This window comes from Giraffa tippelskirchi, chromosome 13, assembly GCF_054371585.1.
Source record: "Giraffa tippelskirchi isolate mGirTip1 chromosome 13, T2T-mGirTip1v1.2.pri, whole genome shotgun sequence".
In the NCBI taxonomy this organism is placed as follows: domain Eukaryota; kingdom Metazoa; phylum Chordata; class Mammalia; order Artiodactyla; family Giraffidae; genus Giraffa; species Giraffa tippelskirchi.
Genome location: NC_137287.1, coordinates 21,879,077 through 21,904,801, shown reverse-complemented (window position 1 = coordinate 21,904,801; position 25,725 = coordinate 21,879,077). Strand labels below are relative to the sequence as shown.

Genomic DNA, 25,725 nt, shown 5'->3' with positions numbered 1-25,725 from the left:
GAAAGCCTAAAAAGGAGGATTTTACATGATTTTTGCTTGAAAAATATTTGATTTCTTTCTTCTAGGTGAGATATTCTGGACAAAGAATAGAGGAAAAAAAATATTGATTTAACCAGGAAAAGATACTTTAACTTAATATTATTCAACAATATTTTTAATTCTGTGAGAATGTTGTCACCATAATCCTCCTTATTTGTGAGAAATCTGCCAGATTATTTATTTTGCTAAGGGTGCTTTCCAACTGGCCAAGGATAAAGGAGAATAATCACAATTTTAATGCCTAACTGTCACATTAGTTTGATTCCCTACATCCTGCATCCCCCCACCCCCACCCGCCACGACTCCACTTGAAGACCATGAAACACTGTATCTATTCCAACTGAAACTGTCATAGTATTTCTCTGGGGCACAACCAGAAAGAGGAAAAAGGTAAGTCTGAAGCATTACCAATGACCAAATGGTAACAGACCAAAGAAAGGACTTTAAAAATATTTTCTGGAGGATCCCCAGACACATCTGTTAAGTATTTGCAAAGCTAATGAGACTTCTTTCAAAGAACAGGCTACATGACTTTCAACAGGCTCTTTAAATGGCAGTGTGGCAGAGTTGAAAAAGTATATGAGGTCTTTTTTCAAATCTAGTTACACAGTTCAGTAGCAATGTGTTGAGAAAACACTTCATTCTCATACCTTTTCATACCCCTGAAACTCGGCTGAAAATGCTTTGGAAAATTCTTTGAATTTTAGGAAGACAACACACACTTTATACCATCCTCAGTGAGGGCTGGGCAACACCCTGTAATCAAGATTTAATATTCTCATCAAAGAGTATGAGTAAAGATTACAGACAGCCTCACATGACTTCAGGTCAAGGTTTGCTGTCAAATGAATTTGCTGCACTTGAGAAAAAAAAATCGTGTTTTTAGTTCAGAATTAAAAATGAATTGTGGATCAGTTAGTAACTACCTTGTAGGACTGAAGGGGCTTCCCTCATAGCTCAGTTGGTAAAGAATCCGCCTGCAGTGCAGGAGACTCTGGTTCGACTCCTGGATCGGGAATATTCCCTGGAGAAGGGATGGGATACCCACTCCACTATTCTTGGGCTTCCCTTGTGGCTCAGCTGGCAAAGAATCCGCCTGCAATCTGGGAGACCTGGGTTTGATCCCTGGGTTGGGAAGATCCCCTGGAGAAGGGAAAGGCTACCCACTTCAGTACTCTGGCCTAGAGAATTCCATGGACTGTACAGTCCATGGGGTCGCAAAGAGTCAGACACAACTGAGCGACTTTCACTTTGTAGGACTGAAAGTATTAAATGAGAGGGAATGAGCACAAGGCATAGCCCCCGTGAAAGCCTGTTTACTTCACTCCCTCAATCCCCACCAGCCTCTCCTAGAGGTGTGCCCTTAATCCTTCCCTCTGGCTGGCAATGTCCTGGCAGGTTCCTGTCACTGATGGGAATGTGTTCAATCTCTTCAGAACACTGGAGTGGGAAAAAGATTCAGAATATAGAAATGTGTTTAACAGCTGCAGACATTCTGCAGGCTACTTTATGTCAAGTATAAGGTCTCAAGTAGAGCTTCCCCTGTGACTCAGCAATAAAAAATTTGCCTGCAATGCAGGAGATGCGGGAGACTTGGGTTTGATCCCTGGGTTGGGAAGATCCCCTGCAGAAGGAAATAGCAACCCAATCCAGTATTCTTGCCAGGAAAATTCCATGGAAAGAGAAGCCTGGCGGGTTATAGTCCATGAGGTCGCAAAGAGTTGGACATGACTGAGGAAGGAAACTATGACCAACCTAGATAGCATATTAAAAAGCAGAGACATCACTTTGCCAACAAAGATGTGTATAGTCAATCTATGGTTTTTTCCAGTAGTCCTGTACAGATGTAAGAGTTGGACCATTAAAGAAAGCATAGTGCCAAAGAATCGATGCTTTCGAATTGTGCTGGAAAAGACTCTTGAGAATCCCTTGGACTGCAAGGAGATCAAATCAGTCAATCTCAAAGAAAGTCAACTCTGAATATTCATTGGAAGGACTGATGCTAAGGCTATGCTAAGCATAGTTTGGCCACCTGATGTGAAGAGCAGACTTATTGGAAAAGACCCTGATGCTGGGAAAGATTGAAGGCAAAAGCAGAAGAGAGCAGCAGAGTATGAGATCATTAAGACAGCATCACCGACTCAATAGACACAGACTCGAGCAAACTCTGGGTGACAGAGGAGCCTGGTGTGCTGAGTCCATGGGGTCACAGAGTCAGACACGACTTAGCGACTAAACAACTAAGGTCTCAAGTATTCTTTGGGACAATTCACAACAATCTAAAAGTCTAATACATAGTGTGTGTGTGTTTAGTCACTAAGTCATGTCTGACTCTTGCGACCCAATGCACCGTAGCCTGCCAGGCTCCTCTGGCCATGGGATTTCCCAGGCAAGAATACTGGAGTGGGTTGCCATTTCCTTCTCCAAGGGATCTTCCAGACCCAGGGATCGAACATGCAACTCCTGCACTGCAGGCAGCATAGACCAGGCACTAATTATTAATTTACAACAAGAGATATTCCTGCCCAGTAACTGGATTATTCACATCCTCCTTAGGATCTGCCCCTAAAGAGCAGGTGGGAGGCCAGTTCCCATGGAAGTCTTGGTGACCAGAGGAGAGACACGGCCTGATGGGAGGCAGCAGTAGGGTAGCTAAGGGCACAGGCTGTAGGGCTGGAATTTGGTTTGGTGTCCCGCTTTGCCACTTCTAACTGGATGACTCCTATAAGTGACTCAGTTTTTTGAAGGTGAGAGTTCTTCATCACCTGTCTCACAAGGTTGCGGTGAGGTTGATGAGGGAAGGGCTCAGCACGGCATCTTGCAAATGGTAAAACTGCTCAATAAGAGCAGCTATTTCATTCTTATTTACAGTTAAGTTTTCAAACTTTTCATGTGCTAAAGTTCATCTAGGGGATTTATAAAAGTACAAGAACCTGGGCCCCTTTCCCCTAAAACTGAGTCCATGGGACTGGGACTGAACCAGGATTCTGTATTTTCAGTAAAAACCCCAGGTGATGTTAGTATAAGTGGTCCGTGGATCACACTTATTAGAGAAATGTTGATCTCGGAAATGGAAAATCCTGCAAGCCTCCCCTCCTCCAAACCAATGTCTCTTTCTCGTAGGTCTAGGAGACATAAACATTCACTTGGATCAACAATGAACAACTTGCAGTTATTCAATAAAATTAGGCTATATTTTAACTGTATCACAACAGCACTGTTTATCATGTTATACTGTGACATGTTCCTATAGTCATAATTCCCTGAAATTGACACTTTTCAACCCCATGGACTGTAGCCTGTCAGGCTCCTCTGTCCATGGAATTCTCCAGGCAAGAATACTGGAGTGGGATGCCATTCCCTTCTCCAGGGGGATCTTCCCAACCCAGGGGTCAAACTTGGGTCTCCTGCATTGCAGGTGGATTCTTTATCATCTGAGCCACCAAGAAAGCCCTCATATACTACTTAATTGTGAGTGCTCCTTCCTAAATTCTCAGTCCACCCAAACACTCTCTACAGATGGCTTATCTATTGCATTTTAAAAAACTTTAAATGTATAATTTCAAACATACATAAATGCAGAAAAAATGGTTTAATAAACCCTCACCTATCCATCATCCAATTTCAACAGCTGTCAATACACAATCTTGTTTCATCTCTTCTATTCCCCCAAGCCCCAATCAATTTAAAGCAAATCCAAGACAGCTTAATTTAAATATACATATTTATATATCTCTAAGTGATAACACTTCATTTTAACCACAATTCAAATCATACCTTTAAGAACCCCAACAATGCCTTAATATCATCTGTTATGTTTCAGTATTAACATTTTCCTGTCTCTTAATGGTTTTTCCAGTTTCATTTGTAGTCCTTATTTCACACTCAGGGGGTACCTTCATCTTGAAATTGTGGAGTTGCCTCATGCTAAGGCAAGCTTCCCCTTCCTTTAGGGCCTTTATTATCCTCCTCTCCCCTCTCCCTGGGCCTCCCTTTTCCTGGCTGACTCCATCTAATCCAGCAGTTCTTGACCTGAGGTCCCTGGGGAGAATTGAGAGGATCCAAGAACTTGGTTGGGAGAAAAGTTATACCTTCATTTTCAGTAACTGCTAACTGAAATTTAGCATTTTCTTCAATTAGGAGTGGAAGGAACAAACCACCTGTAGTATGAGGAATCCTTAGGACTTCATCACCACCAGAAACCACAGTTATCACACAATAGTGGTTGCAGAAATCCTGATTTATTTCATCACTATTAGAAATTACAGTTTTTAGATTACCATTTGATTTTGATATTTAATGTATTAATAAACACATAGAACAACAGACTGGTTCCAAATAGGAAAAGGAGTACGTCAAGGCTGTATATTGTCACCTGCTTATTTAACTTAAATGCAGAGTACATCATGAGAAACGCTGGGCTGGAGGAAGCACAAGCTGGAATCAAGATTGCTGGGAGAAATACCAATAACCTCAGATATGCAGATGACACCACCCTTATGGCAGAAAGTGAAGAACTAAAGAGCCTCTTGATGAAAGTGAAAGAGGAGAGTGAAAAAGTTGGCTTAAAGCCCAACATTCAGAAAACCAAGATCATGGCATCTGGTCCCATCACTTCATGGGAAATAGATGGGGAAACAGTGGCTGACTTTATTTTTCTGGGCTCCAAAATCACTGCAGGTAGTGATTGCAGCCATGAAATTAAAAGACGCTTACTCCTTGGAAGGAAAGTTATGATCAACTTAGACAGCATATTAAAAAGCAGAGACATTACTTTGCCCACAAAGGTCTGTCTAGTCAAGGCTATGGTTTTTCCAGTGGTCATGTATGGATATGAGAGTTGGACTATAAAGAAAGCCGAGCGCCAAAGAATTGATGCTTTTGAACTGTGGTATTGGAAAAGACTCTTGAGAGTCCCTGGGACTGCAAGGAGATCCAACCAGTCCATCCTAAAGGAGATCAGTCCTGGGTGTTCATTGGATGGACTGATGTTGAAGCTGAAACTCCAATACTTTGGCCACCTGATGCAAAGAGCTGACTCATTTGAAAAGACCCTGATGCTGGGAAAGATTGAGGGCAGGAAGAGAAGGGGACAGCAGAGTATGAGATGGTTGGATGGCATCACAGACTCAATGGACATGGTTTGGGTGGACTCCGGGAGCTGGTGATGGACAGGGAGGCCTGGCGTGCTGCGGTTCATGGGGTCACAAAGAGTCAGACACAACTGAGCGACTGAACTGAACTGAACTGAATATATCAGAAATTTTTTTTCAGCATTTTTATAGTCATTTCAATATAACCAATTCCCTTTGTAATTCTGTGTATTTTATGTATTTTAAGAGGGTCATCACAGAGTCACTAGAAAGCCAAAGGGATCCACAGCATAAAGATGGCTAAAACACTCAAGATCATCCTTTTAGGCCTCCATGCAAACATAAAGGCTTCAGAAGCCTTTCTAGGCCATCCCGTTTAAAACAGTACCATTTCCAAGGGACGCTGTCATTGGGTTGGCCAAAAAGTTCGTTTGGGTTTTTCCGTAAGATATTATGGAATAATTTCTCTCAAAACACTTTGTATTTAATAAACAACCAAATTGCTTACTTGTTAACATAATAGTCTTTCTAATCCTCCTTGAAGAAAGGAAGCCTCTTATACATCTAGTTCATTTAGCACAATTCTTGATACACAATAGGGACTAAAAAAATATTGGTAACTGACAATTTCTAGATCTCTCTTCACAACAGCTTATCATGCCCAATACCACAACTCAGACTGCTGGAATGTTGAGAGGATCATTCAGAGAGGCTGTGAAGAGCTTTGGCTATAGCCCTTTTGGGAAATGGCCCTGTTAGTCACTAATTCTTCCCCCCTAGCTCCATTTACAGACAATTTCTCTGTCTTTATTCCCCACGGCACAGCTATGCCCCAGCAATCTGAAACAGACTTTTTTTTAACCAGTCTCTCTTACATGGGCCCCAAGATATTGAACCTTTTTAAAGATACAATGTTCAAATTAGATTTGTGGCCAGTATAAAGGAAACATGTCAGTATGCAAATAAGTACAAAGAGGTTGTTTAGAAAATTACAGTAGGTCCCACTTATTTGATATATAAAAACCTGTGGAGGGTGGGGGTGGGAAAACACAATGAAACCGTTCAGGAAGAACTTTTGTTATTTTGGTCTTAGATGACTTGGCTTTAAGGACAATCTGAAGAATGGCAGGGAGCTTGTTTTCATGTAGTAGGAGTTTAATCTTACTATTATTATTTAATCAAAGCTAATCAGAAAAGCCCTTCACTTCTCCAAGACTCTGTGATAGGTTACCTAACAAAGAAGTCTGACTAAACTGGTCAGCAACTTCTAAGAAAAATGTTGAGCCCTCTCAGCAAGCCGTGATATGAGACCAGAGAATCAGAATCCATGTAGTCAGACATTGCTTTAAGCTTGGCCTCTAAAACTTCAAATTAGTATTTAATCAAATTTTTCCAATTCTACAAGGAAATGGGTTAGCTTATTTTCTAACCTTCATTTAAAGGCATGGCTATGCTTCCCAAGTTCTGGTTTTTTCAATTCAGAATCTTTGATCACAGCCTCAAATAAATCTTCCTGGACTGCGAAGATCCGAAAATTCAAGTGCCAAAAAGAGCTTGAGTACACAAGTATTTGCCATATTAAATAGGGGAGAGTGATGAGGGGATATTTAAGCAAAACAGCGGCAGAAGGGGGACATGGGGGTAGCAAAATCATAGGCAAAAATGTCAACTTATAGGCAAGAGTATCAAAGTTTAAGTTCTGTGGGTTGTCTCCCAAATGTGTTAGAATATATACAGAATGTCACCTCAAGGAGTACACCTTTTAGGTATACTCACCTTTTAGGAGTATAAGGTTCAGGTTTATGTGAAAAAGCTATAAGTAGGCTGCCTTTACAATTGAGGCAAACCTTTGAAAAAGGCCAGAGGATTATATTAATACCTATTTGCAACTGTAGAACCCTGACCTGGAATGCTGGAAAAGATAAACACAGCCAAACACTCATAAGGAATGGAATGGAAAGTTGGCTTTTATGTAGTGTTGGGATTATCCTTATATTAAGGATTACAGCCCAACTCTTCTGAATTTAGTATCAAAATGACCTTCTACAACAATGAAGAAATGTTTCCCACTACCTTTGAAAATCCTCTCTCCCCTGATTAAAATATTACATTTCCCTTGGAGGAAATTTAGGAAAAAATTAAAAAGTATGAAATATGAAAATAAAAACCAGTTATAATCTCACTATTAAAAGCTTTGCTTGTTCTAATTTAGATCTACTTTCCAGTAATTGAAAAGGATTTATTTTTTTTCAGAATTAAGATTCTTTCATTACTAAAATTCTTGAAACACGGATCAACAGTGCAACAATTCATACTGTCCAAAATATATACACTTACATATATATATAAGTGTATATATATAATCTCAGCGCCTCAGAACAGCCCTGTGCCAATGTCGTGCAAGCGCTCTTATCACCATCACACAACAGAACAAACAGGATTGAGAGGTAATTCACTAGCCTAAAGTCTAGCCAAAGAATGCTCAAACTACCGCACAATTGCACTAATCTCACATGCTAGCAAAGTAGTGTTGAAACTTCTCCACGCCAGGCTTCAACAGTACGTGAACCGTGAACTTCCAGATGTTCAAGCTGGATTTAGAAAAGGCAGAGGAACCAGAGATCAAATTGCCAACATCCGCTGGATCATTGAAAAAGTAAGAGAGTTCCAGAAAAACATTTACTTCTGCTTTATTGACTATGCCAAAACCTTTGACTGTGTGGATCATAACAAACTGTGGAAAATTATTCTTCAAGAGATGGGAATACCAGACCACCTGACCCGCCTCTTGAGAAATCTGTATGCAGTCAGGAAGCAACAGTTAGATCTGGACATGGAACAACAGACTGGTTCCAAATCGGGAAAGGAGTATGTCAAGGCTGTATATTGTCACCCTGCTTATTGAACTTATATGCAGAGTACATCATGAGAAATGCTGGACTGGATGAAGCACAAGCTGGAATCAAGATTGCCGGAAGAAATATCAATAACCTCAGATATGCAGATGACACCAGCCTTATGGCAGAAAGTGAAAAAGAACTAAAGAGCCTCTTGATGAAAGTGAAAGAGGAGAGTGAAAAAGTTGGCTTAAAACTCAACATTCAGAAAAGTAAGATCATGGCATCTGGTCCCATCACTCCATGGCAAATAGATGGGGAAACAGTGGAAACAGTGACAGACTTTATTTTTTTAGGCTCCAAAATCACTGCAGATGGTGACTGCAGCCATGAAATTAAAAGACGCTTACTCCTTGTAAGAAAAGTTATGACCAACCCAGAGAGCTTACTAAAAAGCAGAGACATTATTACTTTGTCAGCAAAGGTCCATCTAGTCAAAGCTATGGTTTTTCCAGTAGTCATGTATGCATGTGAAAGTTGGACTATAAAGAAAACTGAGCACTGAAGAATTGGTGCTTTTGAACTGTGGTGTTGGAGAAGACTCTTGAGAGTCCCTTGGACTCCAAGGAGATCCAACTAGTCCATCCTAAAGGAAATCAGTCCTGAATATTCATTGGAAGGACTGATACTGAAGCTGAAACTCCAGTACTTTGGCCACCTAATGCGAAGAACTGACTCATCTGAAAAGACCCTGATGCTGGGAAAGATTGAAGGTGGGAGGAGATGGGGATGACAGAGGATGAGATGGTTGGATGGCATCACCGACATGATGGACATGAGTTTGAACCAGCTTCGGGAGTTGGTGATGGACAGGGAAGTCCGGTGTGCTGCAGTCCATGGGGTCACAAAGAGTCGGACATGACGGAGCAACCGAACTGAATTGAACTGAAAGTCTAGCTATTTGCTATGGAATTGAGGGTTTAAGTCTGAATCTTCTAACACTGAGGTCAGAGCTCCTTCCACTTCCTTTCAAAATCTCCAGAGGTGGAAACATTCAGGAATTAATGGAAGTGCTTCGTAAACTGCTTATCTGTCCTCTGTTAAGATACTGATTTGAACAAGTACTCATTGATTATCTACTATGTTTGAAAGGCCATGAATAAACACAGCAACAGCCTTCAAAGTTTCAGTGGAAAATGGGGAGGTAAGGTGGGGTGGGGAGAGAAGGAGAATAAAACAAATCAAGAAATAAGTATAATATACAGTAGAATATTGATAAATGTAGTAGGGGAAGCATAAAATGCTTTAAAATTTTCAAGGAAGACATGAGCTCTTGAAATAAGGGCCCCTAAGGCCAGACTCCTTTGACTCCTGTGGGGATAATGGAGGTTTCCAAGCAGAGAAGCAACAAAACCTTAAGGCTGTAGGCTGCTCACACAACTGTCGGAAACTTTAAGAGAATCCAATCGTGTTTGATGGTGTCAGATCTCATTATTCTCCAAAGCTTCTCTCCTTCTCTTCAGCCAAGAAAGAAAAACTTGCTCTGGAATCTTGAAAAATTAGATGCTGAGTAAAAGCCACACAGGCTATATAGGCATCTCTGGAGCCAATCATTATTTTCAAAGCTTAATCTTTTTTTTTTTTTTTTAAACACAATGCCTACCAAAATACTGATCAATTTTTATGAGGACTGTTTGAAACCCACGAACAGTTTTTGAAAGCATACTTGTAGTTCTACTGAGAAAATATCCTTTGACAGTTTCCTAGTTGTCTATTTCCATAATGAGTCACAGTTTTGGGGATTTTATCCTAGTATTTTCACCAGTTCCTCATCATTCTTTATACGCTCTTGAGTAATTTGTTCCGGGACTATTTTCTGGCTGATTTAAAATTTCTCTGGGTTGGTAGAGAGGTTCCTTTTTGGTTTCCAATTATATTTTCCAAATTTAAAAAATGATCATGTATTACTTCTCAAATCAGGAAAATTTCCAATGAACATTCTAAAAATTTAGTTTAAAACTTGCACAAGTGACTCCATTTATGTAAAGTTCAAAGACAGGCTAAACTAATCTAAGGGTATTAGAGTGCTGCTTAGTGGGGGTGGTGACTGGAAGAGCTGATAACGTTCTCATTTCTTTTATAATTTTATTTATTATTTTTTAAATTTTTCGCTGTACTGGGTCTTCGTTGCTGCGCGGGCTTTTCTCTAGTTGCAGAGAGCAGGGACTACTCTCCAGTAGTGTGTGGGTTTCTTATTGTGGTGGCTTCTCTTGTTGCAGAGCATGAGAAGCTCTAGGCGAGTGGGCTTCAGTAGTTGCAGCATCTGGCCTCTAGAGCGCAGGCTCAATAGCTGTGGCACAGGGCTTGGCTGCTCCATGGCATGTGGGATCTTCCCGGACCAGGGATCGAACCCATGTCTCCTGCACTGGCAGGCAGATTCTTTACCACTGAGCCACCAAGGAAGCCCACTTTCTCATTTCTCATCTGGGTGTTGGCTGCAAGGGTACGTTTATGAAAATTATCTGAACTACAGACTTAGCATTTGTGCTTTTTTCTGTATGTATATATATTTTTTTAAGTTTACTTAAAAGAGAAAAAAAGACATCAGGTTTGAATTAAAGGAAGAGTCGTTATAAAGTTTAGGGGAGCTCTCCAAGGGTATAATGATAAGAGACACTATGCATACTGCATGGGTCATCCTTTAGTAGAGAATTAGGTTCTTTAGCTGCCTGGTTACTTTTACGAGAGTGTTCAGGCCATCCTTGGTATAGACTATAGGGTAGAGATCTTGGAAGTCTGTTGTGATCTGCAAGTCTGCCTGGGCACAGGTGTAAATCGAGCAGGCAGTAAGTCTAGTCTGTAGGAGGCACCTGGCTGGTAAGTGGGTTTAGCCAGAATTGCCATTTCATCCCCATTTCATCCCACTCCTTATTGACTGTCAGGAAGCGATTTATAAAGCGAAAGAAAGAAAAAAGTCAACCGTAATGGCAGAGAAGAAATCTAAGATTTCTAAAGAGAAGAAATCTTTGTTCTTACTCAAAATATAGCTTTGGATAAAGAGTAAAATGTTGAACACTGCAATACTTGGTCTATGAACCACTGGACCCATGTGCTCCATTACAGAAACAAGAGATCTATGGAAATGTTTCTGGAAGTACTCCAGGCTAAACTTACTCAATTAGCTTTATATTAATATATATAGTTGATTGTATATTTATTTAATCATTAAGGTCTGACCTGGATACTTCATTTCTATTATCCTTTTCAATATCTTATAGGAATCAGGGGTTGGGGAGAGGCAACTGCTAGGGCCACAGTACCACATCTGTGTGAAAGCTTGAATACAAACTTTTTTAAGGAAAAAAAATCTTACGGAAGACATTAGATAGTGGAGTGTTATTTATAGATCTGGAGAATCTCAAAGATCTTTGGATGTTTTCCAGAATGTCAATGATCTCTTTTAATTGTTTAATCATCTTCAATACCACAGAAACCAAAAGTAGAAAGACAGGTAACTTAGATCATAAAGCAATTGTGTTTGTAATCCTTACAGTAACAAATAGGCATAATTCTCTAATTATACAAATATTTTGACTTTTTAAATCTGTGTTTGGCAGATGTGCTAAAATAAGTATTCACTACAGTGTTCAGTTATGGTGATTGGTAGGTGCTTTCATGGAAAACATCAATACAAGGTATTAAGACTATGTTTCTACCCAAATTCAAATAAATGTACCATACAGTATATGATAATCTTCGGGTATATGCCCTGGGACCACTCTGTGAAATCTTCCAATCAGTTGAAACACAAAGCCCATGAAACAAAACAGGAATGAGTTTCTTGACCATGTATGACACTTGGATATCACAGTTTAAAAATGCCTGGTTTTCCTGCATTTTTCGGTTTCTGCCCAATTCTATGAGTAATAAATTCAACTTTAGGTATGGAAAGTTCTATGCTCTTCTGATATAGAATATACTTAAAATGATAGCTGATGACTTCAATATCATTACAAGGTACACCTTTCTAGAATTATAAAAGCATATTTTGTCACATCATTGGCTAAATTCATAAATCCTGAGAAGGGGGGTGGGGAATCTACTGTATGCATCTTAATTATGATCACTATGTAAAAGTAAGAATACTGAAATGATAAATTTGTCTTAGTTTTAATGACAGGTTTATTTGTATTCAAAAACTGAAATCTGTAATTTCGATTGAAGTCAAGGACTATGTCATTCTACTTTGCATTTCTAGCACCTGGTTCAGTATACAATCAGAGCCTAGTAAGTTCTGACCATGATGAACGGTTTCTGTGTTCTAAGGTCTTCTACATTTTTCTGCACATAGACTTATAAGAGTCCTGGTTCTACTGTATCAATTTGAGGGGAAGGAGTTACAATTTAAGTGCAAGACTTTTTTAAGGTGGGAGGGTACTCTGGGGCACGAAATGTTCTGACGGACAATTGTTTGGTTAATATCCATAACTATCATCTTTACAGTCACCTGGCCTACACACAGTTGGGCTACATTAACGGGACCATTTACAAGATAGCACTTCCATTTTAAAGCCTTAAGCTAGCATCTTTTGTACTATGAAATCAGGTACTACAATTTTAAAATTTTTCGTCAAATTTAGGGTGGTGTTTGGTTAAGGGGAGGGGATGCAGCCAAGCAGGGTTTACAGAGGGAGTCTCAACAGACAGTTTTCTTTCTCAGTCTGGTTGGTGGGTACAAGGGAGGCCATTGTGTTTTTCTCTTGTACCTCTTTGCATATCTTAAATATTGCATAATTCATTTTTAAAAGAAAAAAAATAAAAAACTAAATGTAATAGTCACAGCTTTACTTTGCTTCACATATTGGTAAATACTGGACCATTTACTTCTAAGTATACTTCACCAAGGGGGTAGAGAGAAATGTCTTTCATCATAGCAGATTTATGTACTGAGAAAGCTTAAAGACAGTAAAAATCAACCTCTATACACCTTCCAATGGTTCTTTATACTAAAAAAGTCTACATTATAAATTAAACATTACTTTTAATTGCAAGTGTTACTTTAGTAGAATACAACTGGTGTAAGAGCAGAGACAGCTAATACCTCAAAAGTAACTCTCCCGTTGAGTAAATTACCTCGATTTCCTGTAACTGCTCCTGATTGGTTGTGTACATCTGCTGAAGAGAATCCTCCAACTCTGTGTTTCGATCCAGTAATGTCTTCCCAAGCTCAGCAGCAAGCTGGAGATCTAGCACAACAAGCAAATCTTATTAGGGTAGTGCAAATGATCTCATTTCAACATTTTACATAAGCCAGGGCTTAAAATAAGAATGAACCAAAACTCAACCCAACGTATAAAGTTTAAGTCAGATCCCAATGGAAGATGGAATGGCACAGAAGGAAACCCGGATTCTACTTAAAGTTCAGTGACAATGGGGCCTTTTACCAGGTACTGTACTCTCGCTGTACCCTTACTGACAAGACATGAAGAATAGTGATGTACTTTATGGAGGTGTATTCATTTGTTTAGGAATGATCATTCAGCATGGTGACATCTAAGATCATAATTAGTTGCCAAAGTACAGGCAATCCTAAAGTCTCATGAATTTGGCTGCTATGGATGCAACTGTCAAAGCAAGTGTGTTACAGATCCTGGCCTCCTCAGTGGACTAAAAATTAAGTCAAAAAAAGGAAAATGACATCAGTGATAAGAATACTACTGTAGGTCTCTCTCATTTTTTCTATTTCTTTTCATTCCTTCTTCAAGATAAGCAAACCAGACAGGCAAAGCAGCAGAACAGTTTGTGTGGTAACTCAGTCATAGCTGATACTTTCATTTAACACAGAACCATATTTCCATTTTAAACCTCACTTTTCAACACTCTCTCTTCTTAGACATATGCGCATATATGACAGCATTAGTTTGTTACACAAAATCCCAGAAACAAAAATTCACTGATACAAAAGAGGACAATAGTTCTAACATAGGTACCTGAAACACTTTTCTGCATAGTAAACTGGAGAGGCCCTTTGATAACAGTGGAAAATGCACTGAACTCAGTAGGCAAATCTGGAGTTCAGTTCTGACTGCCATTTACCAAGTGAACACTTTAAATACAGTGACTTTAAGCATTCCTACATTTAGTATTCTTGTGTAGAGAGATGACTGTCCTGTCAATATGATTGTGAAAATCAAATGAAATAATACACAAGGAAGTGCTTTATAAACTAAGCAGCAGTACACAGGCAAAGTTATTATTAGTCTTCATCGATTCACAAGTGAATGCCTTTGTTGCTGACTGCCATAGTGCAATGAAAGTATGAGCTATGACCGAGTTACCACACAAACTATACTGCTGCTTTGTTGCTAGACACCACGCTAAGATTTGGCTAGAATGGTGAATGAACGGATGAACTTCGTGCTTTCCTGACACTCCCAGATTTACACGGGAAGTCAGACAGCAAATAAGTAAATAAACTTGAAAACTGTGATAAACACTATTCATCCATACATGTATGCATATATTCAATAATACCAGACATCATTCTGGGCATATACAAATGAACTCAGCTAACAAACTCCTTGCCCTCATGGAGCTTATACTCTCATGGGAGAAACAGCATGAAAAAATATATACTAGATAGCAAAAAAATGCTTTAAAAAAAAAGGAAGGAAGAGGGAAGGAAGGGTATGGATGTGGGAGGTTGAAATTTAAGAACAGGCAACAAGGGCAACATTAGACTCCAGGTGTGAAGGACTGAATGAGTGACTCACATAGATCTACCGGGGGGACCAGCATTGGAGGCAGAGGCAAAAGAAGAGCCAAGACCCTGGGAGGAAGCATGCCTGGCGATAATAAGGGCTGGAGCCAATGAGGCTTGAGCACACTGCGTGTGTCTGTGTGTGTTTCGTGGCTGGGGCAGCAGGAGACAAAGAGGGGTTCCCAGGATGGCCAGCTTGTTAAAGCCAAACTAAGGAGATCAAGACGCTGGTTTTCACTCAGTGAAATGGAACCATGTGAAGGCTTTTGACCAGCTCCACTCTGGCTGTTGGGTAAGTCAGCCGAAAGGGACTAAGGTGGCGGCAGGGTGACAGGGATACTGCAGTCACCTGGGTGATGGATTGTGGTGGCTTAGACTAGAGTGGCAGAGATGGAGTTGAGTAGAGGTGTCAAATAATGGATGTGTTTTGAAAGTAGAGCTAAAAGGATTTGTTAATCAATTGGATGTGCTATGTGAGAGAGAAGAAAAGAACACCTCCAGGTTTTGTGATAAGGCACAAAGGATTTTCTACTTTAGAAAAGGAGGTCACAATGGAAGTCTCTCCTAGAGACGTTTTAGCTAAAGCTTGAAGGAGGAGGATCTTACCACATAAACGCCAGGAAGAGGCCCTAAGACAGGAAAGAAATTGGCACACTGTACGGCCCAACATGGCTCATAATTTCATGTCTGAAATGCAGTACTCGGATGCACTCTCAAAAACGACAGAATGATCTCTGTTCATTTCCAAGGCGAGCCATTCAATATCACAGTAATCCAAGTGTATGCCCTAACCACTAATGCCAAAGAAACTGAAGTTGAATGGTTCTATGAAGAACTACAAGACCTTCTAGAACTAACACCAAAAAAAAGATGTTCTTTTCATTATAGGGGACTGGAATGCAAAAGTAGGAAGTCAAGAGATACCTGGAGTAACAGGTAAGTTTGGTCATGGAGTACAAAATGAAACAGGGGGAAAGGCTAACAGAGTTTTGTCAAGAGAACGCACTGTTATAGCAAATACTGTCTTAAAACAACACAAGAGATGACTTTACACACGGACATCACTAGATGGTCAATACCGAAATCAGACTAATTATATTCTTTGCAGCCGAAGATGGAGAAGCTCTATACAGTCAGCAAAAACAAGACCAAGAGCTGACAGTGGCTCAGATCATGAACAATTATTACCAAATTCAGACTCAAATTGAAGAAAGTAGGGAAAAACCACTAGGCCATGAAGGTATGACCTAAATCAAATCCCTTACGATTATACTGTGGAAGTGACAAATAGATTCAAGGGATTAGATCTGATAGAGTGCCTGAAGAACTATGGACGGAGGTTCGTGACATTGTATAGGCGGCATTGATCAAGACCATCCCCAAGAAAAAGAAATGCAAAAAGGCAAAATGGCTGTCTGAGGAGCCCTTACAAATACCTGAGAAAAGAAAAGAAGCTAAAGGCAAAGGAGAAAAGGAAAGATACACCCATTTGAATGCAGAGTTCCAAAGAATAGCAAGGAGAGATAAGAAAGCCTTCTTCAATGATCAATGCAAAGAAATAGAGGAAAACAAAATGGGAAAGACTAGAGATCTCCTCAAAAAAATTAGAGATACCAAGGGAATATTTCATGCAAAGATGGGCACAATAAAGGACAGAAATGGTATGGACCTGACAGAAGCAGAAGATATCAAGGAGAGGTGGCCAGAATACACAGAAGGACTATAACAAAAAAGATCTTCATGACCCAGATGACCACAATGGTGTGATCACTTACCTAGAGCCCAACATCTTGGAGTGTGAAGTTAAGTGGGCCTTAGGAAGCATCACTATGAACAAAGCTAGTGGAGGTGATGGAATTCCAGTTGAGCTATTTCAAATCCTAAAAGATGATGTTGTGAAAGTGCTGCACTCAATATGCCAACAAATTTGGAAAACTCAGCAGTGGCCACAGGACTGGAAAACGTCAATTTTCACTCCAATCCCAAAGAAAAGCAATCCCAAAGAATGTTCAAATTGCCGCATAATTGTACTCATCTCACACACTAGCAAAGTAATGCTCAAAATTCTCCAAGCCAGGCTTCAACAGTACGTGAACCATGAACTTCCAGATGTTCAAGCTGGATTTAGAAAAGGCAGAGGAACCAGAGATCAAATTGCCAACATCTGCTGCATCATCGAAAAAGCAAGAGAGTTCCAGAAAAACACTTACTTCTGCTTTATTGACTATGCCAAAGCCTTTGACTGTGTGGATCATAACAAACTGTGGAAAATTATTCTTCAAGAGATGGGAATATCAGACCACCTGACCTGCCTCTTGAGAAATCTGTATGCAGGTCAGGAAGCAACAGTTAGATCTGGACATGGAACAACAGACTGGTTCCAAATCGGGAAAGGAGTATGTCAAGGCTGTATATTGTCACCCTGCTTATTTAACTTATATGCAGAGTACATCAGGAGAAATGCTGGACTGGATGAAGCACAAGCTGGAATCAAGATTGCCGGAAGAAATACCAATAACCTCAGATATGCAGATGACACCAGCCTTATGGCAGAAAGTGAAAAAGAACTAAAGAGCCTCTTGATGAAAGTGAAAGAGGAGAGTGAAAAAGTTGGCTTAAAGCTCAACGTTCAGAAAACTAAGATCATGGCATCTGGCCCCATCACTTCATGGCAAATAGATGGGGAAACAATGAGAGACAATTTTTTTAGGCTCCAAAATCACTGCAGATGGTGATTGCAGCCATGAAATTAAAAGACGTTTGCTCCTTGCAAGAAAAGCTATGACAAACCTAGACAGCATATTAAAAAGCAGAGACAACAAAGGTACTTTGCCAACAAAGGTCCGACTAGTCAAAGCTATGGTTTTTCCATAGCTTTCCAGTAGTCATGTACGGATGTGAAAATTGGACCATAAAGAAAGCTGAGCGCAGCAGAACTGATGCTTTTCAACTGTGGTGTTGGAGAAGACTCTTGAGAGTCCCTTGGACTGCAAGGAGATCCAACCAGTCCATCCTAAAGGAAATTAGTCCTGAATATTCCATAGAAGGACTGATGCTGAAGCTGAAACTTGGCCACCTGATGCAAAGAACTGACTCATTTGAAAAGACCCTGATGCTGGGAAAGACTGAAGGTGGGAGCAGAAGGGGATAACAGAGGATGAGATGGTTGGATGGCATCACTGACTCGATGGACATGGGTTTGAGCCAGCTTCGGGAGTTGGTCATGGACAGGGAAGCCTGGCGTGCTGCAGTCCATGGGGTCACAAAGAGTTGGACACGACTGAGTGACTGAACAACAGCAGCCCAACATAAAGCCAGAGTGACCGAAGCTCATTGGGGAGAGTGGTATGGGAGCTGGAGGAGTAGGCTCGGTTCAGGTTACAGAAAGTATTATCGGCCATGGTAAGGAAAGTTTAGATTTTATTCTAAGTATGTTGGAAAGTCATTTCACCCAGTGTCGAAAAATATACTTATTACACTTATTATCAAAAGAGGGAACCTCACCACATATGATTTTAAAACAATTTTTAGAAGTTGACAAACAAGGTTTAACATTTAATTCATTAAACTAATATTAGAACTTAACCTAGAATAAGTGATAACTGGAAAGCAACTTTTGTTACCTGGTACTGGCCATTTGAGGGCATAATTAACATTGTGGTTGGTTAGTTTTCCCTCACAAGGAAAAAAACAAAGCAGCAAAACCCATGAAACACCACTCCAGCTCATTTTAAAATATTTTACACCCATTTAAAATAAAACAGTATACTGTTGGTAGATCAGTGTTAAAATACATTCTCTTGTGATTTAAATATTAACAATGTCTATTAATGTACTTAAGACTTCATATACCAAGTCTATGAAATAATATCTTGTATTCACAAGACATTGAAACCCTTTACAAACTGTTCAACATTGCAAACATTTGATATTAATTTTTTATATCTTTTCAAGTTAGTTAACCCAGATTTTCAAATGAGAAGCACAAAGATGCTAAGAAGTGATCTGACCAGTTCCACATGGTGAGTCATAATAAGCAAAAGAGAAACCACTGTCAACAGATTCTAACTTTCACTCTCATCACGATTCTCTATTACCCATATCCACACACTTTTAAGTCTGTTGACAGGGATGTCCACATACTCCTTTGTTTAAGGTACAGAGTACCTCAGTCTTTTTACTTGTTTTCCTAGATGACAATGAGAAACTAGAGTTGCGCTCTTTGGCTTTTACTGCCTGCACTGCCAGGGAAAGCATATACAGCCCCAGGCAGTTGCTATCTTGTTTTCACTATATGAAAAAGGAACTACGTAAAGCTGAGATTTCTAGAAATAATTATTTTATACTCATAGGGTGTGTAATGTGTATGCACAGCCCCACAAAGGAACCACCACGCTGAATTATTAAGGACAAAGCAAACATCACCTAGACATTACTTAAGTCTCTCCTGGCCTGCCATAAAGTGGTGAGTAATTCCTCACTGGGAAAGACCAGAGACTCACCAATGATATTCTTATCCAGCAACCAAAACCTGAGCCAAAACCTCTTCCAGAAGCAAGACTAATTTGAGACCATCTACAGCTATTTCCTTCAGTTAGGAAACTACCTATGTTACTTAATATCAGCCAGGAGCACCTTTCCTGTTCCTGCTGCCGCAGAAGGAGATGCCAAGTATAGCACTCTTGCAGTAAGTAACAAACAGAGAAGAATTTGAGACTAGTCCTTATCGCAATCCTTATTTTGAGTTAAACAAAACCCCAGCCTGGCTCAGTAACCTGAAGTCTCAGTCTCCTAAATATTTCATAGGATGTGTAGGATAGAATTTTGGCAAAACAAGTCTCAACTACAAGAAAGCGTCTCTGAAGTCACACTGTATAATAGGATATTACTTCATCTGTTAGTTAAAAGACAAAAGTCTTTTTTGGTCTTTGAAAAAAAAAAAAAAGTTTATTTCCTGTTGTGTAGCATCTGGCTTCCATTACCAAAAGGAGCCAAAAGCTGGCAGTAAGCCCAAGAAGGTTTTCTAAATAATTTGTCGAGGGAATGGGAGAATATTCAATGTCCTTTATTCTTACTTAACATACAAAAGAAAAGGAAACAATATAGTTTTGAAGCCTTATACACCTGTTCATCTCACTTTACAAAAAGGATTTTCATTAAGAGGTTGTCTTTTCTAAATCCTATTGAACTGGCGTAGGCAACCACTAAAAATACCACAGATTTACTGCAGGCTTGAGAACTGCAACTCTCCATACCTTCATGTTTAATATTCTTCCACTAATCAGTCTTTGCAAGTGATAATAATCTATTTTAACAATATAAACTATTAGCTTTAAACAGATAGTCTACTCAGCCCTATGCCCTAGGTAAAAAATTAACTCTAGCAGTCAGGTGATTTTTTAAAAAGATCTTCCTTCCAGAATTCTGAAATCTTTAAATTTCACTGCTATTACATTTTCCTTCAGCTTTTTTTCTTTAAAGAGGAAGACATATTCCCACATTAGCTGTAGTCTCTAGCATTCATTCAACAACGTTAAGGCTGAAAGCTTTTCCTATTACAAAATCAAATGCGTCATCTGGTGATGCTTCTGTGTAACTCCTGTTGCCGATGTTACTATAATTGGGAAAGCAAAAATCCTGAATATAAACATCAAGAAAAATGATGGTGTCAGTTCTAATGACCCTCCAAACAGTGATTCAGCAAATTCGTTGCTCATATGGAAAATGTACTCATTTTAAAAAGTAGAAATCTTAATTTAAACTAAGATTTCATTTGCTGATCCATACAGTAGAAACCCGAATCCTTATTCTAAGCTTGCACAGCTCGCCAAACGACAATTACAACAGCAGCTGGTCTAAAAGAAAACCCAGTCTCTGAAGTCTTTCCACCTTGTTCTCAGGGGCACATTTCAAAGCAAGCACCATCATTACCTACAGAGAAGGCTCCTGCTGTCCCAGAAAGGATCTTACTCACAGAGATCACAGTCAGTATTCTTACTTTGTCAACTCAGCCCTCTGACAAAAGACACTCTCTTCAAAGTGTTTTACAAAAGCAATGGGTTTTCTTCTTCTGCCTGCACACAGTTTCACATGTTTCTAACAAGCTATGAATGGCAGACCACAACCTTCTGAGGTTAGAAACTTCAACAATTTTAATTTTTAAAAAGAATGCCCCAAGCAAACTTTGGTAAAGAGATTCAGTCTACTTAAATAATGCTTCTATTGCTAAAGAAAAAAAAAATCTGTAGTTCTATGACTGAGAACAGGATCTTAAAGAAAACTGTTTTAGCAACTCGCTTCAAATAAGTCTCTCAGTAAAATTAATAGTGAGGATGTTAAAAAATGAACAGACATGTTTCTGCACTTGATAAAATCCCACTAGATCTGCTTATCAGCCTAAGAGGACAGACTTGCTCCCAAACCTTACTCAGCAGCAAAATTATCTAGTGAGGGCCCACCCACTGCCAAGCACTGTAGTGGGCACACCAGGAGGCAGCACCTCCAATCAACAGACTCCTAGTAAATGAGTAGGATCCTGTCTCTCCTGTGGACTGGCACTGTAGTCCTAGTGCCTCAATGAACACCTGGCACAGAATAAATACAATTTTTGAAAAATTAACAAAAGATCCACTAGAAGTTTAGGAGTTAACATATAATGTAATGAAAGTGGGACAAAGAGACCCTTCTATTCTCACTGTAGCCTTCATTCCTTCACAGGCCAAATTCACAGTTGTGATTGTTGGAATTTCACATCTATTCCTACCCCACACACTTGTATGACACACGGGGTTATATCAAAGTCCATTGTGATAACATGTAAAAGTCCTCTGAAAAGAATAGACCAAATTCCAAACGGAAACTGGCATGAGGAAGTTTGGACCGGTGCTCTTCAAGATTTCATTAAATTTGAACACCTGATGATTTGATTTCAATCAGAGGTTAGAGAGTTCCAAGTCTAACCTCAACATGTTGCATTTGCTCCTCAGTAAGTTGAAATATTACAAGTGGTTGTTCCTAACAACCTCCCACAGGGGGAAAGTGCAGTGTAGACTAACGTGCCTGGTAGAAGAGAGCCATGAAAACAATAATCTGTGTGAGTGCCTCAGTTCAGGTCAACAAATGTTAAAACTGAGTTTCTATTATGTGCTAAGTAGTGTGCTAGATAGATTAAAAAAAAAACAAAACACCTGTACAGAGCTATGCTTTCTAAATACAGTAAAGAAAAATATTTAGTTTTGATTATAGGGCAAACTGCTTCATTTCTTTATAGGGAAAGGTTGCAATTGCAAAATGGTTGCCTCATAAATTCTGGAGAAAGTATCAAACTAGGCCATCAATCCTTCTGGGGCATTCTGAAAACAGGTTAAAATGTAAGATGAATCTGCCTTGTGGATGCTGTGAATATGATGGCAAATACCGCACTGCAGCCACTGAATAGGTTAGACTATGTAAGCATAATTACTTATATAAACTTTGACTTATATAAAGACTATATAAACTCTGATTTAAGCGACAGGCCACACATATTGATTTAAGAAATCACCTTCCCCCAAAAGAGTTCCTTATGTTTCTTTTCTGAGTCTTTTAAGGCTACGTTCTTTACCGTCCTAAGTTCAATGGTTAGTATGAACAAACACCATGGTCATTCAATATTCAACTAAATGAGATGTTAATTTTTTATGCCAGTTGAGAGCTGAAAAAGTTGATTTACAGAGAATTGCTGAAACAGAAGATGCCTGAAAAAAATTTCTTAGGAGACAGGAAATCACGACAGGCCAAGATAGGAATGCCTGTTGTTAAAAAGCTAGGGGGCAAAGCGAAGGAAGCAGCTGAGGTAGAAGTGCCCTCAAGTCATTCACTTGGCATCTGGTAAACTATGCCTAAGTAGCCACCCTCTCACCCCGTCTAACACCAACCAAAAAAGTTGTAAACCAGGTGGCGAAGAAGAGATAGGGGTTTGAGCAGTGACTAGGACGACTCCTCATTCTGAGTGTGCGGGTTCAAAAAATACTTTGCCCTACAGCAGAAACTAACACAGTATTGTAAATCAACTATACTCCAATAAAAATCAGTCAAAAAAAAAAAAAACCAACTTGCTCCCATATTTGAGGGAAGTCACTTGGCCGCTGTAGCATCCGCGTTACCCATTTGGAAAAGGGGAACGATATGAGTTACTCTCTCAACCGAGTTACTGTGCGGATCAAATGTGTGCGCGATTCCTGCCACACGGCACTGCCACCCCGGGTCCACCACCTGCAGCAGCTCACACTCGCCAGCTGTGAGCACTGGCTGTGGTTCCTCCCAGACGCGGACAGCCGGGTAAGGGGCCACCCCTCTCCGCTCCGAGGAACGCCGTGGGGATTAAATCAGTTAATTCCCGGAGAGAGCTCCAAACGGTGCCTGGCGCGCCCGGTCAGCTCCGGACACACAGTAGTGGCGGTGACGATGGGGAATGCTGATTACCGCGCAGGAGCCCGGGCCCGCGCAGCGGAGTCCTCCCGCGCGGGACCAGCAGACGCGACAGTCCTAACGCCAGGTGCGCGCCAGATCTTCCTCGATCCTGACGTCGGTGGGCCCCGAGCAACATCAACTTTTTAACAGTTTCGCGGCCAGGAGGTGAAGCCTTGAGGCGGCAGCCGCCCTGGCCAGGCCCCGCCTGGCGACCGCACTCTCACCTTGCTGGAGGTCCTGGTGGTCGTACCACGGCTCGTCCTCCTTCATCTCAAACTCCTCCACCAGGTTTTCCGCCAGCATCTCGGCTGGCTCTTCCGGGGGCAGCGGCCCCCGCCGCCGCCGGCCCGCCTCAGCCGCTGCCCCGGGCTCTCCGCCGGCCCCTCCGCCCTCAGCCAGAGCCGCCCTCGGGCGGGACGCGCCGCCGCCCAGGCTCCACCGCGACGCCTGACCACAGCCGCCCGCTGCCGCCGCGGGGCGGCCAGCAGCGCACGCCGCGGACCGGCTTCCCTCGAGCCGCCCAACCGCCCCAAAGGCCGGCGCCCCGGCGCGAGCGCCTGAGTCGGCTCTCCGAGCCGGCTCCTCACGCCGCAGCCGGGCCCAACGTGGCACTTTGGCAGAAGCCTCCCCGACCGGGGCTGCGATTCAAACCCCCGGCGGCGCCTCGGCCAATTGCGAGCAGGCCGCCGGCCGAGCGGCGGCGACGTCGTCCAATCGCATCTCGCCGCAGGCCCGCGGTTCGCCCGGTATCAGAGGCAGGCAGCCAATGGTGACTCCGAAGGAAACAAAGAAGGCGGGAAAAGGCCAAGGGGTGCGGCCGAAGGCCCCGCCCTCTCCTCGCTTCGAAAAGCTTCTGGGCGTGCATTCGGGGAGCTGGGGTGAGGAGGTGGTGGCCTCCGCTGCCCCTGTGGTGGGTGGCCGGCTGCCCGGCCGGGGGACGGGCTAAGTGGGCGTGAGGGTCAGAAGTACAGACTACAAGCAGCGGACGGTTGCGGGCGGGAGGCGCGAGGCGTGCCGGGACCCTGAGGTCCGCTGCCCCGCCGACCCCTTGCTGGTCTTCTGACTCCCAGATTTCCTCTGCTTGATTCCGGGAAATCGAGGATCGGTCGGAAGTTCAAGGCAGTTAACTGTTTTCTTCTTGATATCTGAGCCCTCACCTCCAAATCGCTGAGAATTTGTACTGCCCCTGAAACGGTGGGCCTCAGACCCACCTGAGTATCTGAGGACAGGAAGGGGTGCAGTTGAAGGACTCCTGAGAAAAAAATTGCAAGCGTTTTTGCATACTTTTTTAAAAAAGATCACAAGTTAAGCATCTGGAGTCATGACGTTACACCTGGAGAGAGGGGAATCCAGCCCTAGCACTTGATAGCCAGTAGGACAGTGAAAGCTGTTCTCTGCACACAACAAAATTAATACTGCTCATAGGTTGTGGCTTTTACCATCTTCGTGCAGACAAAACACAAAAATTCTAAAAGAGGGTGACAGATCAGAAAGTCAGTGTTCTTAGCCTTGATGTAATGGTAAAGGTACAGCTGACAGAAGACAGCTATGGTAGAATGCCAGCCAATAAGCTTAGAAGGAACAGTCGTTTCAGAGGTGATAAAAGAGGAATGGTAAACTCACAAATCCTTTTCTTCTAAATCCAGGGACACTAAAAAGTAAAATGTTACTGATCTATTTTTATTGTTGCTGCTGCTGCTGCTGCTAAGTCGCTTTAATCATGTCCGACTCTGTGCGACCCCATAGACGGCAGCCCACCAGGCTCCCCCGTCCCTGGGATTCTCCAGGCAAGAACACTGGAGTGGGTTGCCATTTCCTTCTCCAATGCATGAAAGTGAAAGTGAAGTCGCTCAGTCGTGTCCGACTCTTAGCGACCCCATGGACTTGTAGCCTACCAGGAGGTTAAGAAAAAACTAGGTTCACTGTTCTGCCCTAACTGCCCTTATTCTGGTAGAGGTATTATTAGTCTAGAGCCAAAAGAAAATAACTAAAACTATCTTAATTTATAAATCACTACAGATAAAGCTCTTTGGAAAGAGAGATGATTGGATTTAGGATTTGCTGATGGTGATTTGTTGAAGCTGAAGGGCCAGCGTCATGCTTCTGACCTTCAAGAAACTCATCTTTCATAGCCACTACTAACTAGAGTGCTAACCCTTTCTCCCTGGCAAAAGCTTATTTTGACTCCAAATCAAACGGGAAACTATTGAAATGTTCTTCAGCATTCTTCAAAAAACAATTGCAAAACAGCAACAAAAAAGAACGATCTGAAGAATTAAAAGTTATTGATGATTTTAAATGGCAAAAAAATCCACACAAAACCCAACACACCAGACTTGATGCCTTTTAGTATTAGCGTGTTCTTTTTAAGGGCACTGTTTGGGGGAACTTCTTCCCCCCCAACCCCCAGAAAAGCTTGAACAAAAATTACACTGAAAAAGACAAGCTAGCTTTCAGTGCTAAAAGCCCTGCTTTCAAGGGGTCTCCATCATTCTTTAGAGTCCATGTAGTCATAGCTGAGAAGCAATCATAAGCAGCCTCTTCA

General features: G+C 41.4%; 1 protein-coding gene and 1 long non-coding RNA gene across 4 annotated transcripts in view; one reads left to right on the top strand and one right to left on the bottom strand.

Moving 5' to 3' along the window:
• The window catches only part of CDR2 (cerebellar degeneration related protein 2), a 29,866-nt gene extending 6,155 nt beyond the window's left edge, over nucleotides 1–23,711 (bottom strand). The window contains exons 1-2 of one of the 3 annotated variants that reach the window (XM_081554563.1): nucleotides 22,983–23,711; nucleotides 13,103–13,215 (exon numbers count right to left, since the gene is read on the bottom strand). In XM_081554563.1, coding sequence (XP_081410689.1) covers nucleotides 13,103–13,141 — 39 coding nt within the window. In that variant the 5' untranslated portion in view covers nucleotides 13,142–13,215; nucleotides 22,983–23,711. The remainder of the gene's footprint in view (nucleotides 1–13,102; nucleotides 13,216–22,982) is intronic. The other 2 variants (XM_081554564.1, XM_081554562.1) reach the window with 2 other exon arrangements.
• Nucleotides 18,062–22,817, top strand: LOC145531634 (uncharacterized). Its single transcript, XR_014072614.1, has 2 exons — nucleotides 18,062–18,131; nucleotides 18,684–22,817. It is a non-coding gene; the product is annotated as an uncharacterized LOC145531634 (long non-coding RNA).
• Nucleotides 23,712–25,725: the final 2,014 nt, after the last annotated feature.